The sequence below is a fragment of the Myotis nattereri genome (assembly GCF_964212035.1).
Source record: "Myotis nattereri genome assembly, chromosome: 9".
NCBI lineage: Eukaryota > Metazoa > Chordata > Mammalia > Chiroptera > Vespertilionidae > Myotis > Myotis nattereri.
In genome coordinates, this window is record NC_138084.1 from 1,318,041 (window position 1) to 1,334,368 (window position 16,328).

General features: G+C 62.2%; 1 protein-coding gene across 4 annotated transcripts; it reads right to left on the reverse strand.

Moving 5' to 3' along the window:
- Window positions 1-59: 59 nt before the first annotated feature.
- On the reverse strand, window positions 60-14,810 carry RNH1 (ribonuclease/angiogenin inhibitor 1). 4 transcript variants are annotated; one of them, XM_081099650.1, is made up of 10 exons: window positions 14,700-14,810; window positions 7,569-7,673; window positions 3,053-3,220; window positions 2,573-2,743; window positions 2,019-2,189; window positions 1,775-1,945; window positions 1,446-1,616; window positions 1,070-1,240; window positions 417-587; window positions 60-302 (listed from the first exon to the last, which is right to left on the reverse strand). In XM_081099650.1, the coding sequence occupies exons 2-10, from the start codon at window positions 7,652-7,654 to the stop codon at window positions 215-217; spliced, it is 1,368 nt and encodes a 455-aa protein (XP_080955776.1). In that variant the 5' UTR covers window positions 7,655-7,673; window positions 14,700-14,810; the 3' UTR covers window positions 60-214. The 4 variants fall into 4 exon arrangements, with proteins under 4 accessions (XP_080955776.1, XP_080955775.1, XP_080955774.1 ...); XM_081099649.1 differs by lacking the exon at window positions 14,700-14,810 and adding an exon at window positions 13,821-14,363; XM_081099648.1 differs by lacking the exon at window positions 14,700-14,810 and adding an exon at window positions 10,476-10,684.
- Between the last annotated feature and the right edge of the window lie 1,518 nt (window positions 14,811-16,328).

Sequence of the window (16,328 nt, forward strand, 5' to 3'; positions counted from 1 at the left end):
AGCATCACCTGCACTGCAGAACCTCAGGGACCCACAAGGAAGGACAAAGCACCTTCAGGACCTTTTACCCAAAACATTTTAATAATTATAAAGTGTCCAGAATGTTTACAGAAGCTGGTTTGAGCATTTCCCTTCAGTTATGGCTAAGGCACCAGGAGTGACCCCGAGAGCTGGCCAGCCCCTCGGGCGCCAGGGCAGGGGCAGGGGCCAGGGCTCAGCAGATGATCTTCAGGTTCGGCTTCTTCTCCTCCATGGCCCGCAGGAGGTCGTCCGTGTCCTCCCTCCAGTAGATGTCGTACAGGCTGTGCAGGGGCAGGGAGGGTGTGGGCCGGGGCACAGCCAGGGCACCCCCCCCCCCATATCCTCCCTGGTCTGGCTGAGCCAGCAGCCCTGGACCCCGTCCGCCCATCACTTACACCAGCTTCTCCAGGGGGCAGCTGGGCTGCTGGGCGCTCTCGGCCACCTTCATGACGCCCACCTCGCTCATGCAGTTGTTGCTGAGGTCCAGCTCGAGCAGGCTGTGGTTGGCCAGCAGGAGCGCGGCCAGGCTAGTGCAGCCCTGGTCGGTCACCTCGCAGTCCCCCACCCTGAGCGGACAGCAGGGCAGAGGTCAGGATAAAGGCACACCCCCAGGCTGCCGCTGACTGGCTGAGTGACCTGGGCCTGTGCCACCACCACCACGTGGGCCAGCGGAGTCCACACACGGCCAAGCCTCGGAGCCTGAAACGGCCCATCCCTCACCAAGACCCCGAGGCCAGAGCCGCCCCCAGGGGAGCACAAGCTGGACACGGAACCAAGACGGAACTGATGACGGACAGAAAAGGAAAGATGCAGGGAAGGGAGAGTCAAGGGTGGGCCCTGAGACCTGATGGGGTTCCTGAGCGCCCCAAGGCCTGACGCTGTGAGCCTGGCCCAGCCCAAGCAGGACCCGGGGAGGACAGCCCAGGACGGGACAAGGGGCTCCTCTGTGAGGGAGGACCGAGCCATGATGACGGGGCCCGACTGGCGTGCTGCCCTCCTCTACCCCCCCCCCCCCCCACACACACACACACACACGCCGCCAGCTCACGAGAGCATCTGCAGGGTGGCGCTCGGCTGGCCCAGGCCCTGGCACAGCGCCTCCATGCCCTCGTCCCCCAGCTTGTTGCTGCTCATCTGCAGCTCCTGGAGGCTCCGGTTCCGGGCCAGCATCGCACTCACGTGCGGGCAGCAGGCGGCCGTGAGGCCGCAGGACTTCATCCTGGGGACACGGAGGACAACTGCAGCCCAGGCCCTCGGGCACCGGGGGTTCCCCATATCCCACCCAGAGAATCTCAGCGCCGTCCCGCCTCCATGGACCTGACATGCCTGCCTCCCCCTCAGGCGGCAGCGGGTCCTGGTCCTCAGCCCCCAGCAGTGTCCCCACCAGGCCGCCCCCTCAGAGGTCCCCTGAGGCGGCTCCTCACCACAAGGACTGCAGCTGGCAGCTGGGCTCCTGCAGGGTCTCGCACAGCAGCCGCGCGCCCTCGTCCCCCACCTCGTTGCCAGACACACTGAGCTCCTTTAGGCTCTCCTTGGCTCTGAGCACCCGGCAGAGGTCCTTGCAGCCACTGGCCGTGAAGTCACACTCCCAGAGCCTGCAGAGGCAGGGGACGCGTCACAGCAGGGCCACCCAGGGGCAGTCCCGCCCCACCTGGCCAGGCCACAGCCTGGGGGCAGGGAGGGCGGGCGGGCGGGGACACGCCTGTGCAGAGCTACCTGGACCCCACGGCCCTCTGCCCAGCCTCCAACTCACCACAGGGTCTTGAGCCTGGAGCTGGGGCTCAGCAGCCCAGGGCACAGCTCCGCGATGCCTGCGTCCCCCAGCTTGTTGCTGCCCAGCTGCAGCTCGCTCAGCGAGGCCTTGGCGGCCACGATGCCGCCCAGGTCCTGACAGTTGGCCGCGGTGAGGCCACAGCCCTCCAGCCTGGGGCACAGGGAGCGCTGTGGCAGCTGCAGACACCACCCGCCCCGCTCCCCGCCGCCAGCCCAGCGCTTACAGGATTGACTCCAGCGGGCAGGTGGAGTCGGCCAGGCCCTGGCACAGCGTCCGGGCGCCAGCCTCGCCGAAGTCGTTGTTGTTCACCCCCAGGGTCTTCAGCTCCCGCTTGGCCCTCAGCACCGATGCCAGGGCCTCGCAGCTGGCGGCTGTCAGGTTGCCGAACTCCAGACTGGGTACAGGCGGCGGTCAGCCCTCCCGCCTGGGCCCCCGCCCACCCTCTGGAGACCACCCACTGGCACAGGTACCCGAGTGCAGGAGTCCTGGACCCGGAGCAACACGCCCAGCCTCCCCCATCGCTGAGCCCGTCCGCGCGTTAGAGCGACACGCCGGCCGCCACGGGCAAGCACGCGGTCACCGGCCAGCTGCCAGCTCCTTCGGGGGTCACAGCCCAGTCATGGGACATGTGCCCGGGAGCCCCTCCTCAGGCCTCCCTGCGCCGACACGTGGGCGAAGCCGAGTGACAGCGGGTGTGGGGCTGAGGTGACCAGGCCGGGGGGGGGGGGGGGGGGGGGGGGGAGGGGGGGGGCATCAGGGACGCGCCAGGAAACTCACCGGAGCCTCTCGATGTGGCACTGGGGGTCCAGGAGCCCCTCGCAGAGCAGCTGCAGGCCCGCGTCCCCCAGCTGGTTGTAGCTGAGGTCCAGCTCGCGGAGGGAGGGCATGGAGCGCAGCAGGCTGGACAGGGCCCCGCAGCCCGCCTCCGACAGGTTGCAGCTCTGGAGGCTGTGGGAGAGCATGTCCATCAGGGGAGGCCACGCCCACCAGGGGCGGCCACGCCCACCAGAGGGAGGCCACGCCCATCGCAGGGGCTTGTGCTGCGCCGCCAGGCTGGCTCCCGGCTGCGGCTGCGAGCGGGCACGAGCGGGCACGAGCGGGCGCAGGTCCCAGGCCCAGGGCGGAAGGGAGGATGGGACGGAAGAGACAGGCCTGAGATGCGCCTCCTTCGGGGCAGGAGTGGGTCACTGTGCACCTCCCTCAGGAGCAGGGGGAGCCCCAGGCCCCACGCGTGTGGCTGCCGCCACGTGAGCTCACCTGAGCTTCTGGATCTTGCAGGTGGGATGCAGGCTCTGGAGCACCAGCTGTGTGCCGGCATCGCCCAGCTCGTTGGAGGAGAGGTTGAGCTCGGTGAGGGCGGGGTTGTCCCGGAGCCCGGAGCTCACGTCCTTGCAGCGCCCCTCCTTGATGTCACAGTCGACCAGCCTGCGGACGGGACACGCATTGGTCATGCCAAGCAGCAGCTCATGACCCGTTAGTGGGCCAAGAATAAGGTCGTCACACCTCGACATTTTTTTTAATTAAATCTTTATTCAGATTATTACAGTTGTTCCTCTTTTTCCCCCCATAGCTCCCCTCCACCCGTTTCCCACCCCCGCCCCCCACTGTCCTCATCCACAGGTGCACGATTTTTGTTCAGTCTCTTCCCGCATCCCCCACACCCCTTTCCCCCCCCAAGAATAGTCAGTCGACTTCCTTTCTATGCCCCTGATTCTATTATAATCACCAGTTTATTCTGTTCATCAGATTATTTATTCACTTGATTTTTTGATTCACTTGTTGATAGATGTGTATTTCTTGTTCATATTTTGAAAAAGCAAGTTTATTTTTTTTTTTCTTTTAAATCTGTCATTTTTTTAAAAATATTTTTTATTGATTTTTTACAGAGAGGAAGGGAGAGAGAGTCAGAAACATCGATGAGAGAGAAGCATCGATCAGCCGCCTCCTGCACATCCCCCACTGGGGATGTGCCCGCACCCCAGGTACATGCCCTTGACTGGAATCAAACCTGGGACCCTTCAGTCTGCAGGCCGACACTCTATCCACTGAGCCAAACCAGTTTCGGCTGTTGTTCATATTTTGTATCTTTACCTTTTTCTTCTTCCTCTTCTTAAAGGATACCTTTCAGCATTTCATATAATGCTGGTTTGGTGGTGATGAACTCCTTTAGCTTTTCCTTATCTGTGAAGCTCTTTATCTGACCTTCAATTCTAAATGATAGCTTTGCTGGATAAAGTAGTCTTGGTTGTAGGTTCTTGGTACTCATCACTTTGAATATTTCTTGCCACTCCCTTCTGGCCTGCAAAGTTTCTGTTGAGAAATCAGCTGACAGTCGTATGGATGCTCCCTTGTAGGTAACTGAGTTTCTTTCTCTTGCTGCTTTTAGGATTCTCTCTTTGTCTTTTGCTCTTGGCATTTTAATTATGATGTGTCTTGGTGTGGTCCTCTTTGGATTCCTTTTGTTTGAAGTTCTCTGCGCTTCCTGGACTTGTAAGTCTATTTCTTTCGCCAAATAGGGGAAGTTTTCTGTCATTATTTCTTCAAATAGGTTTTCAATATCTTGCTCTCTCTCTTCTTCTGGCACCCCTATAATTCGGATGTTGGTACGCTTGAAGCTGTCCCAGAGGCTCCTTACACTATCTTCGTATTTTTGGATTCTTTTTTCATTTTGCTTTTCCGGTTGGGTGTTTTTTGCTTCTTCATATTTCAAATCTTTGACTTGATTCTTGCGATCCTCTAGTCCAGGGGTCCTCAAACTTTTTAAACAGGGGGCCAGTTCACGGTCCCTCAGACCGTTGGAGGGCCGGACTATAATTTAAAAAAAAACTATGAACAAATTCCTATGCACACTGCACATCTCATATTTTGAAGTAAAAAAACCTTCAAAAAAAAGGCTCTCCTAACTTCAAAAAAAAGGCCCTACTAACTGCACAATAAAAATAATAGACCTCCTAACTTCAAAAAAAAAATAAACCCTAACTTGTCCTTACCTCGGTCCTCAGGCAGCAGCAGGCTCTGCACAAGCAAGCTCGTGACTCGACCGATCACACCCGAGACCGAGAGGAGGAGTCGAGAGACAGAGAGAAGGAGGGGAGTCGGAGGGTGCGGCGCACATCCCACACATCGCACTGCGGGCCGGGACGAGTCGGCTGCTAAGCAACAGGCAGCGGCAGCAAAAACACCCGGCGGGCCGGACAAATGTTTTCCGCGGACTGCATGTGGCCCGCGGGCCGTAGTTTGAGGACCCCTGCTCTGGTCTGCTGTTGGGAGTCTGTATAATATTCTTTATTTCAGTCAGTGTATGCTTAATTTCTAGTTGGTCCTTTATCACAACCTCGAGGGTCTCATTAGATTTCTTGAGGGTCTCATTAAGTTTATTGGCAGTTTCTAGGAAATTCTTGAAAAACCTTAAAAGTGTGGTTTTGAACTCTATATCCAGTAGTTTGCTTTCCTCCATTTCTGTCATTTGTGACCTGTTTCTTTGTCTCCGCATTTTTTTATGCTTCGCTGTGTCGATAGAGTAGCTTTCTGTGCTAGGTGTCCTATAGGGCCCAGTGGTTCAGCCCCTCCAATTACCTGAGGAGGACACTCTTGGTGCACCCCCTTGTGGGCTTTGTGCACAGTCTTGTTGTAGTTATGCCTTGATTGTTGTAGGTATCACTGGGAGGGATTGACCTCCAGGCCAATTGGCAGTGAGAATCAGCTGTGTCTACAGTGGGAGAACTTCTGTGCTGGAGACACCCCTCCGGGGCAAGACTTGCTTCAGTGGGGCTTTGGTGGACACTGGGTCTGCCCCCTGAGTGTGTCCCTTATGGATCTGTGGAGCTGCAATCTGGATGGTCCCACTCTGACCACAGCGCACACTGGCTCCTGGATCTCTAAGGAGGTGCTAATCTAGCCTTTGTCTGAGGCCACCCAGCAGGAGCCAGCTGTGACACAATGCAATTTGCCCTGGGGCCTTGGGCCAGCTGCAGTTTGTTAGGTAATTATCAGATTGCAAAGGGCCAGGCCTTTCATATGCAAAAGTTTCCATGCTTGGGCCAGGCGGGCGGGTCCCAGGGGATCAACAGGGCAGAAAGAGCAGTTATGGCTGCTCTCAGTCCTGCCCTCAGAGGCCCTGCTTCTCAGTGTCCCAGCAATCGCTGCAAGCACCTCTGAGAGAAAGCTGCCCTCGAGTTCCGACCAATGCCAGACAGTCCCGTTTCTCCCGTATGAGTCTGGGTTCCCAGAGACTCGCCCAGAATTGGAGCTCAGAGCTTGAGACTCCCTCCCGATTGAAAAAGACAACTGTGTCCTCAGCCACCAGCCAGCTCTGCATGTGCCTCTGTACCTTTGTATTTTACTTCTGCACAGCACCTCCTCTGAGTCTCGGTAAGCTTTTCTCTTTCCTTCTAGTTGTAGAATTTCCACTCAGCCAGCCTTCCTGTGGTTCTGGGTGATGTCTGTTCCGTCTTTTAATTGTATTTTTGAAGTTGTTGTGGGAGGCAGCAATTTCCGGTGTTTACCTATGCCGCTATCTTGGTTTCTCTACACCTCAACATTTTAAATGAAACAGAAAAAGCGAGTGGATCGTCCTGGGACACCTGGGTTGAAGACACTGGCACGCACGCGGGTGTGGTCTGGGTGCCATGCGCTCATGGGCGCGGTCAGCATATCAAGCTGCTCTCACCTCCCAGAAAGCAAGCCCCTCAGAGGGCACAGCCAGGGAGAGACCTGAGCAGCAAGACGACCATGAAACCAGACCATAAGCAGGACCGGGACATCGATAAGCACGGGGGGGGGGGGGAGGGGGGGGGGCAGCACCAACAAATGTACAAGGAGCAAAGAAACCAAAGGCCCGGCAGCTAGGCCCAGTCATGACATCTGGCACAATCCCCCGAGGGATGCCAATGTCAGGGGGAAACTGCACAGAAGCAGGCCGTGAGCAGTGACCACGGGGGAACAGTGGCCCTGGGGGACAACTGGCAGACACCACCTGAACAGACGGGCAGTGACGGGGTGACCGCGTGATGCCATAGCAACCACACACTCCACACCATATACCAGCAGGACTCTGCCTCATCCTTTCTGTGTCTTGTTGCCAAAACCATGTGACTCAGCCATGAGAACACATCACAGGAACCCTCTCCAGACCTGAGCCAACCCAGCAGTCAGATGGGCAAGGAGCGACAGAGGGACTGTCCCAGTCAGGAGGGCCATATGCCACCCGGGATCCTGCACTGACCGGGACAGGGAAGGGCCTAGTGGGAAAGCCGTGACGTCGGGGTTGAGGCGGCTGTGCTGGCTCCACATTTGACCAGGACCCCAGGCGCTGACTTCAGGGGAAGTAGGGCAAAGGGCAATGGGCACCCCAAAACCATCTTCATCACCCTTCTGTGAACCAAAACCTACGTAAACTAGTTAGAGAGACACCCAGCAGGCACCTGCCAGCCAGTGAGGCCCGAGGGGCTGCTGGGCTCAAGAACCTGACAGTGGGCAGTGCGGGCGGGGCGGGCAGCATCTCCATGTAGCCAACCGAGTGGCTGTCCCAGATGGAGGAAGGGGCCAAGGGGCGGAGGCAGAGACCCCACCAGCTGCTCTGCCCACCCGCCAAGTCCCGCCCACTGGCTTGGGCCAGGAATGGACTTACATTTTTAAATGTTTGGAGAAAATTACAAGCACATTTCACCCCATGTGGAAGTCAGTGTACACTGTGCACCCAATAAGGAGAGGACTTCCGGGCACACCAGGCCCGCGGGGCACAGCGGCCACCCCCAGGGGCCCTGGCCAGTACCTGACCACCTGGTACTGCGGGATGAGAGGCACGATCTCCGTCCACCGGGCATCGCTCAGCTGCTTGTACTGGATGTCGAGACTCATGGTGAGAGGCAAGTGTGCTCTGGGCAGAAGCAGAGGGAGAGGGGACATTTTAGCCAAATTCTCTCATCGCAGGCCAGGGAGCCAGCAGGAGCTGGCCCGGCCTATGCTGTTTCCTTTCTGCGGCACCTATACCCCCTCAGTCGCCAGGAGTGAAAATGGGGGAGGGCAGAGGGAGGCTGCACCCACTGGCTCCCCTGGCAAAGGCCCAGTGGCCACAGAGCCTGGGGACATGGGCGGCCACCGAGCTTGGGGACATGGGCGGCCACAGAGCCTGGGGACATGGGCGGCCACAGACCCTGGGGACATGGGCGGCCACCGAGCCTGGGGACATGGGCGGCCACCGAGCCTGGGGACATGGGCGGCCACCGAGTTTGGGGACATGGGCGGCCACCGAGTTTGGGGACATGGGCGGCCACCGAGCTTGGGGACATGGGCGGCCACCGAGCTTGGGGACATGGGCGGCCAACCGAGCTTGGGGACATGGGTGGCCACCGAGCCTGGGGACATGGGCGGCCACAGAGCCTGGGGACATGGGCGGCCACAGACCCTGGGGACATGGGCGGCCACAGACCCTGGGGACATGGGCGGCCACAGACCCTGGGGACATGGGCGGCCAACCGAGCTTGGGGACATGGGCGGCCACCGAGCCTGGGGACATGGGCGGCCACCGAGCCTGGGGACATGGGCGGCCACCGAGCTTGGGGACATGGGTGGCCACCGAGCTTGGGGACATGGGCGGCCACCGAGCTTGGGGACATGGGCGGCCACCGAGCTTGGGGACATGGGCGGCCACCAAGCCTGGGGACATGGACGGCCACCGAGCCTGGGGACATGGCTGCAGGAGCAGAGGCTGCATTAACTTCCCGGCCTCTGCACCTGCCTTTGGGCCCCTCCTGCCTGGAGAAGGTGGGGCCTGGGCTTGCCACCTGAAGCCCTGGCCTCTCACTGGCCCGGCAAGGGCAAGGATGGGTTGGGAGGGGTGGCCTGTGGGCCTGGACACAGCAGGGGGACCCCGGCGGGGGGACGCGGGTGGGGGCACAGGACTGGCAATCCATGCAGTGCTGTGGAAACCCTACCTGCCTGCCTGCCTGCTCGGCCAGCTTCGTATCACTCAACTGCTGTCACACAGAGGAGCCAGGAGTCTGTCTGCCCACTGCCCAGACCATGTGATCCAGAGGGAACCCGCTCCCCCCACCCCCCCGGGAGCCCAGGGCGTGGTCACCCAAACACTGACTCAGACCTACCCTCGCCGGCGGGAGGGGCCAGAGCACCCATGCTGACACCCCCCCTCAGGGACCACCTGAGCCCCGCTGCGCTCCCAGGCGCACCCTCTCTGGGAAGCCGGCCGAACATGGGGGCTCCACCCCAAGTGGCCAGGACCTAGGCCTCACGCCTGAGGCAGCTCGGTGGGAGGGACAGGTGCCCGCAGTCCCATAGCAGCTCTCCCGGGCACCAGACACCATTGCCCAGCCGGGACATACAGGTGGGGTGCGGGCCTGACACCTTGTCAGTGCTGTGACCCCCCCTGCGGCCCGGGACTCTGGGCAGGCAGGGTACACCCTCCGCCACCCTGGGGTGAGCCCACGGGGAAGCCGGGACACGGGCAATGGGAGCAGATCACAGGGCCTAAAACCTCCCCAGGGACCAGCTGCAGCCTGAAGAGGCCTGAGGCCTGGTGGGGCGGCCAGCCTGGCTGAGATGGGCAGGACAGTGCCTGGGGCAGGGCAGGGATCCGGGCTCATCCACAGCATGGAAAGCCCAGAGGATGCGATTTGAACTGCCCGTGAGAACGCCCTGCCCACAGGATGACTCGGCCCCATGCGAGGTCCTGGTTCCCCAAAACCCGGCTTCCTGAGAACTCTGCTCACTCGCAACCCCCCCGACTCCTGAGAGGTCTCTGCTGGTGTCTGCGTGGAGCCTGGCACTGCCCGGCCTTGCTGAGGGGCTGCCCCTCCCATCCGGCTGGATCCGGGCCCACATCAGGGGGCAGGGCAGCGAGGAGTGACACCCAGCACACAAGGTCCCCAAACACGGGCCTGATGAAACTGGGTCGAGGGCGCGGAGTCTGGCTGCCCACTGCCCAGACCATGTGAGCGAGAGGGAACCACCCGCCCCGGGAGCCCAGGGCGTGGTCACCCAAACACTGACTCAGACCCACCCTCGCCCCGCGGGAGGGGCCAGAGCACCCATGCTGACACCCCCCTCAGGGACCACCTGAGCCCCGCTGCGCTCCCAGGCGCACCCTCTCTGGACATGGGGGCTCCACCCACCGAGAGGGTCTGAGGTTAAGGACAGAGAGCGGAAAGGACACCCATCGCAGAGCGCCCCACCCCCAGGGCTTACCAGACGCGGGGGCGTCTCCGCGCGGGACCTTTGGACCCTTTGAAACCCCATGAAAACGTGTGGCATCCCCCCAAGAGGTGCCCCGTAAAGATCCCCAATCCAGCGGGGACACGCATCACAGTCAGGACGCCCGCGCCCGCTGGGCCGCGCCGGGAGCCGCTGGGCCGCTCGGATCTGGCTCCCAGTCCCGCGCCGGGGCGGCCTGGACTCCGGCCTCCGCGGGGTGGGGGCCCCGGGCCCAGGAGCCGGCGCCGGGGACCGTGGGCACCCTCTGCAGCGCGGGGATCCCCGCACGGTCCTTCCAGGAGGACAGGCCGCGACCAGCCGGCGCGTGGAGACGCATCCGGGTCCGGCTGCGCCCTTTCGGGCCGCGGGACACGCCCGCGGGAACCACCCGAGGGCGCCCGCTCCGCCGGGGCCGCGGCGGAATGTCCCCCAGCCCAGACCTCACCTGGTGCCCCCCGACCCCAGACCTCACCTGGTGCCGCCGGTGCCGCCTCGGACTCTCCCGGCTGCTTCCGGATGGGACCGGGGATAAAGGCGAGGGGGGCGGGGCCTCGCGCGGGGCATGGCCGGGGACAGCGGGTCCGCGCGGCCCTCCCGCCCCCCCCACCCCCCACCCTGCCCCCGGGCCTTGGAGCTCCAGCTGCCGGAACAGGGTCAGGGGACCGCAACTCCGGGCCGGGCCGCCAGCCGGGGGCGGAGCGGGGCGCAGGGAGGGGCGGGCTGGCCCGTGGAGCCCGCCGCCCTCCTCTCCCCCCGCAGCTGGTTTCCCTGGAGCAGAAACAAACACCTGGGCCCTTGGCCACGGCTCTGGAAGAGGAAGTGACTGCGGCATGCGGGTGCCACGGATGGGCGGGGGGAGCACGTGGCGCAGTCCCTGCACCGGGCAAGTGCAATAGGCCCGCGGGCGCTCGGGAGACGCGTCCCGTGTCTTTTGCAGCCTTTGGTGACCGCCCAAACCTGACAACAGGCATGTCCACCAGCAGGAAAATGGTTACGTCAGTTACAACATGCCCACTGCGCCGAAAGGGGCCACGTGCTGACCTGACAGCTCGGGGGGGCCTGCGTGGCCGTCTTGCACACTCGGACCGAAAGCCACCGCAGGGACGGTCTGAAATTAAACGGTAAAGCCGTGATGGTGGGCAGTCACCCCTGGGCCAGTATCTTCCCTGACAAGGGCAGCCTTTGCCTCCATGGAGCCTGTCTTTTTGCATCTATGGTAACATACCCCTGAAATGTCTGGGTACCGTGTAACTCCCCTTTTTCCGGAGCCCCTGGGGCACAGCCTAATGTGCTGGGCGAGGACAGAGACCACCAATTCCTTCATTGTTATCACATTAATTGTTGACTGACTATCCTGCACTCACCTAAGCATGTGTCCATCATTTTACTTTTTATCCAATCCCAGGGGTCCCCCCACCTTTGCTTTCCCCGCCTCCCTAGTCTATCACCAATGGATTTCGTGTAACCCACCCACGTCCCCTCCTTTGATTGCGATGTATAAAAATAGATGGGGAAAAATGCTATTCTCTGGAGCATTCTCCCAATTCCTGAGGTACTGCTTCCCAGCAACTGTCAACAGTTTGGCTCAAACTCAGAATTCTTTACGCGTTTGAAAGTTTTCACGTGACCGCCACACGCGGATTCCTGATGGAGCGACCTTCGGGCGCACAGTGGATTCTTAAGCTGCATCACAAGACACGGAGCAGGTTCAAACCCCCAGGCGCACGCGGCCTGAGCAGGTCACCTCCGTGGGCGCCCCAGCTGCGCGTCCGCCGGCTGACGTTACTACTTACGTGACCCCTCCTCACGTGTGCTGTTCTCACCACTCAGGCAGGCATCCGTTCAGACGCTTACTGAACACCTACTGTGTGCCAGCCAGTTCCTGGGCCACGAGGGTCAGCAAAGCAGGGGACAGCTCTCGGCCAGTGCTGGTGGAGCTCGAAGTCCACAGCGGGACATGACGTTTAGAAGTAAACTGAGAGCATGCAGACTGAGGGAGGTGCAAAGGGGGGCGAGACTGCGAGTAACAGGGAACCCCCTCCCGCTCCCCCCAGCTCTGACCCTGCCTCCCCACTCCTTCCCTCCAGGCGCGGGACCTCTGCTTCTCTCCTGCGCCCCAAAAGCCCTCTTCCTCTACGTATTTCCTGAGCCTAGTTGGCTCACTTCTGCTGCCTCTGTAACTTCCTAAATGAACATTCTCTTATAATTAAAAAAAGGGGGGGGGGTCGGGGGATGGGGTGCTGGAGCAGCGGGTGGGGTCAGGCAGGTTCCCCAGGCGACAGCAGCCGGCGGCTGGGAGGGGGGCTGGCTGGCGGAGCAGGGGGTGGGGAGGCTGCTCACCGCAGACCTGGCCTGAAGTAACGGGACGAGGACTGACGGCGGCCTGGGCGGTCTGTGCCTTGGGGGGCTAAAGGGAAGTGTTACTCAGTTTGGGAGAGTGTGGGCTGGGCCAGTCCTTGCTTGTGTAGCAAGGGGTCCGCAGAGCCCAGGACTCGGCTGGGTCAGGCCACCAGGCACAGCCCCCACCCCAAAGCTGCCCTGCAGCAGGTGTCAGGCGAGGACGGAGAGGCTCTCCTGCCCTTGATGGGGAAATGGGGGGGGTGCTGGGTTTCCGGCAGAGGCCACTGCAGCCAGCGGGAGGGCGAGGGGCACGGGCAGGCGCGCCAACCAACTCCAACATGACTGTGGTGCCAGGAGGGGCATGTGCCCTTGTAGGAAACCGGGCAGAGGTAACGAGAGGACAACCCGGACGCCCCTCTTCGGACATCTGTGTCCCGGCTCCTGCCCCTTCTAACGCCCAATCCACGTGGTTCAGTGAAACCCAGATGATGGGAATGGCCGGCAGGGCACAGGCCCCAAAGCCCTCCCTGTCCTGCTCCCCCGACCTGTCAGCAGCTCCGCTACATGGCAGAGGGGACTTGGTGACCAAGCGAGGGCTCCCCAGGCAGGGAGGCCGCCCTGGGTCACCTGGGGGCCCTGAGAGGCAGCAAACGTGCGGTCCAAGGCCAGGAGGCTGTGGCGGCGGCGGCTGCACCCTGAACGGGAGGAAGGAGCCCCGGAGGCTGGACCGGGTCCAGAAGCAGATTCCCCCGGAGTCTCGGGGAGGGGCCAGCCCTGTGGACACTTTGATTTGTGTTGGGTCACAAGGGGGTCCAGGAGCGGCCGCACGCCTCCGCCAGGCAGACGGTGACGCAGATACTGGGCCCTTCCTGGAATCCGGAACAGGCCAGGGCACCAGGCAAATGCTGACGCAGATGCCGTTCCCGCCCTGGAATTCCTCACAGGTCAGCTCCCAGACAGATGAGGACACCTGGAAAAACCGTGACGACCCCCGCGGCGGGGGCTCCCACAGCTCGTGCTCCCCGCCCTCACCGAACAGCCGTACAAAAAAAGCGCCCCCTCCCTGTTGGTGCGGATCCACGTGCCCTGTCTTTGGGGTCCGTGGGTCGCCCGGGGTTGCAGAATAAAGCCTTTCCTTTCTTTCTTATCTGATTAACTCGACTCTATTTCCTACGCTGCCTCCTGAGCCACCCAACCTAACAATTTGAACCCGCAGCCCATTCTGTGTGTGTTTGTTCATCCAATCGGAGAGTCCCTCACTTTTGCTTTCCATCGGCCCCTTAATCTACCGCCCATGGACTCCACGTGACCCGCCCCCCTTGCGCCTCCTCCTTTTATTAACTTGCGACACAAGCTGCAAAACTGCCGTTTTCAGGAGCGTTTTCTCAACCCACTGAGCCGTTCCTCCCGGGCAAACGTCACCAGTTTGGCTCTAATAAGTGCATGAAAAGTCCCTACAGACTTGGACATTTCTTACCTCGACACCATCCTAGAGGGGGGCCTGCCTGGTTCTAAGGTGCTGCCCAGACACCGCTGACCTGCTGTCCCGCAGAGCTGCCGTCCGCCAGCTCTCCCCGCACCCGCGAGGCTCCACACCCGCGTGGGCGCTCTGGCCGGTGCCCGCCCCGTGTGTCCATTTCTCCAATCCTTGCGCCATCCCCGACCCGCGGCCCCCCGAGGTGCTGCCCCCATGACGTCTTCTCTCCTCGCCCTGAGATGCCGACCCAGCGCCCCCCAAGGTCCCAGGTGACCGAACCGGACAGAGTTCCCCATGGGCACGTGGCCACGCCCAAGGCGCGGTACCGGGCCAGGCCTCGGCCAAGGTTGTCCTTGGGGGGTCGGTCCTTCGGGAACAGGCCGGGGACTGTCTGACTTGGGGGAGAAGGTCTGGCCAAACCGGCCTCCGGGAGTCGGGCTGGCTGCGAGCCAGCGCACCGGGGTCCAGGGAGGCCGACGCCCCGGCCACGCTAGGGCCCAGCACGGAGCCTGGGAGACGCGGCCGCGCAGGCGCAGCGCCGCCGCGCCCAGACTCCCAGCGTGCCCCGGGAGCAGGGCCAGTGCGCACGCGCAGGGACGCGCCGGACGCTCTGACGTCCGCGGGGCGCGCCGACGTCCGGCCGCCTCGCCTGCCCCGCCCCCGAGCCCGGCCGACACCCTCTCCCCCGCCCCCGACCACGCCCCGTCCCGGCGGTCCCACCCCGCCTCGCGAGCGCGCGTGTCGCTCGAGCAGCAGGACCGCGTCCACAGGCGGCCCGACCGAGGCCGGCGCCGGTAAGGGCTGACCCCGGGCGGACCTCGGGGGTCGGGCTGCGGGCGGCAGTGACCGACCACGGGACCCCGGCGGACTGTCACTGACCTGGAACCGGGAAGGGGACACGCGCTTCCGACGGGAGGCGGGGAGGGCCTAGCGGGGCGAGGCCTCACTGCCGGGTCCAGACCCCCGATGGGGGCGTGATGCGGCCTGGGCGGCCCCAGCCTAGCGGGCGGGGCCATGGGGGCGGGGCCCTGTCGAGGGGCGGGGCCTCGTGCGGGTCCCGCGTGGGGGCCGGGCTTGGCGGCTCCGGGTTTGGGGGTGCGCGGGCTGGACTTCGCGCGGGGCCCGCAGCGGGGCGGGGCGGTGGTCTAGGTGCGGCCTCCTCTGCCGCCCACAGGGCAAGGCTGGGGCCCGGAGGGCTGGATGGCCGGGCCTCGGCCGTCGGTCACGGTGAGGGGCGGCCGGGGGCCCGCCTGTCCGGGGCCGCGCCATGAGGGTGCGGGCAGGGGGCTGGTCGCGTGCGTGGGAGCAGAGTCCAAGTCTCGGTGCCAAGACTGCACCGCCGGCCTCGGAGCCCCGACTGCGCCGCGGGGCGGGGACGAACGGACGTTGGCGGGCTGGTGGGTGGACGCGAAAGGAAGGTCAGCGTTACCGTGTGCGCTTCGTGCATCCGGCAGTGTCAGTAATGCTGGCGACGCTCACCCGAACGCACTCGGCGGAGAGCTCCGAGTCACGCCGGGGCGCCCGCGGTGTGGTCCGTGCCGAGGGCCCCGGCGGACACGGAGCAGGTCAGACAGGAACCCTGGGAGGGTCCCGCCAGCCCGTGTACCCGAGAACCCCCGTGCCGTCTGTTTGAAGGACATTTCCGCTGAGTATAGATTTGCAGGCTTGCAGGGCTCCTGCCAGCACCCCCGCGGGGCAGGCCATCTCCTCCGGCGCCCGCGCGTCGGTCAGTCTGTTATTCCTTCGATGGCATGTCTTCCTGGGTGCTGGGAAGGTTTCCTTTTCAGGGTGGGGCGAACGTAGGTTTACAGTTGTCCTTATATTAAAAAAAAATATTTTTAAAAAATACATGTTTACTAGATGCACGAAATTCATGCAAGATAGGCCTTCTGCCTTAACCGGTTTGGCTCAGTAGAGCGTCGGTAGGCGTCCGGACTGAAGGGGGTCCCAGGTTCAATTCCGGTCAGGGGCATGTACCTTGGTTGCAGTCACATCCCCAGTAGGGAGTGTGCAGGAGGCAGCTGATCAGTGTTTCTCTCTCACTGATGTTTCTATCTCCCTTTCCCTCTCCCTTCCTCTCTGTAAAAAATCAATAAAATATATATTTTTTTAAAAAAGAGCAGGCCTTCCTTCCCCCGGCTGCGGGCACTGGTTTCCCTCTGGCACCCGGGACCCAGGCTTCCCTCGCAGCCTCGGCTTCGTCCAGAAGGACTTCCAGTCTAATTAGCATATTATGCTTTTATTATGATGATTGCTTTCAGAGAGGAAGGGAGAGAGAGATAGAAATGTCAAGGAAGAAAAACATGGATTGGCCTCCTCCTGCACGCCCCCTAACTGGGATCTAGCCCACAACCTGGGCATGTGCCTGCGACTGGAATCGAACCTGGGACCCTTCAGTCCGCAGGCTGACACTCTGTCCACTGAGCCACACCGGCCAGGTCTACAGTTGTTCTTATGGAAAATAATACAGTAGCCCAGACTGCGTGGTTCAGTGGTCGAACATCGATC

What these genes read in the sequence shown, in the direction of transcription:
- RNH1 (XM_081099649.1), bottom strand. Translation starts at nt 14,116, where the DNA reads ATGGGGAACTCTGTCCGGTTCGGTCACCTGGGACCTTGGGGGGCGCTG. An exon ending in TGCCACATCGAGAGGCTCCG is followed by an intron (nt 2,190 to 2,572) that starts GTGAGTTTCCTG and finishes GCCTGTACCCAG; the next exon opens with TCTGGAGTTCGGCAACCTGA. An exon ending in TCCAGGCTCAAGACCCTGTG is followed by an intron (nt 1,617 to 1,774) that starts GTGAGTTGGAGG and finishes CTGCCTCTGCAG; the next exon opens with GCTCTGGGAGTGTGACTTCA.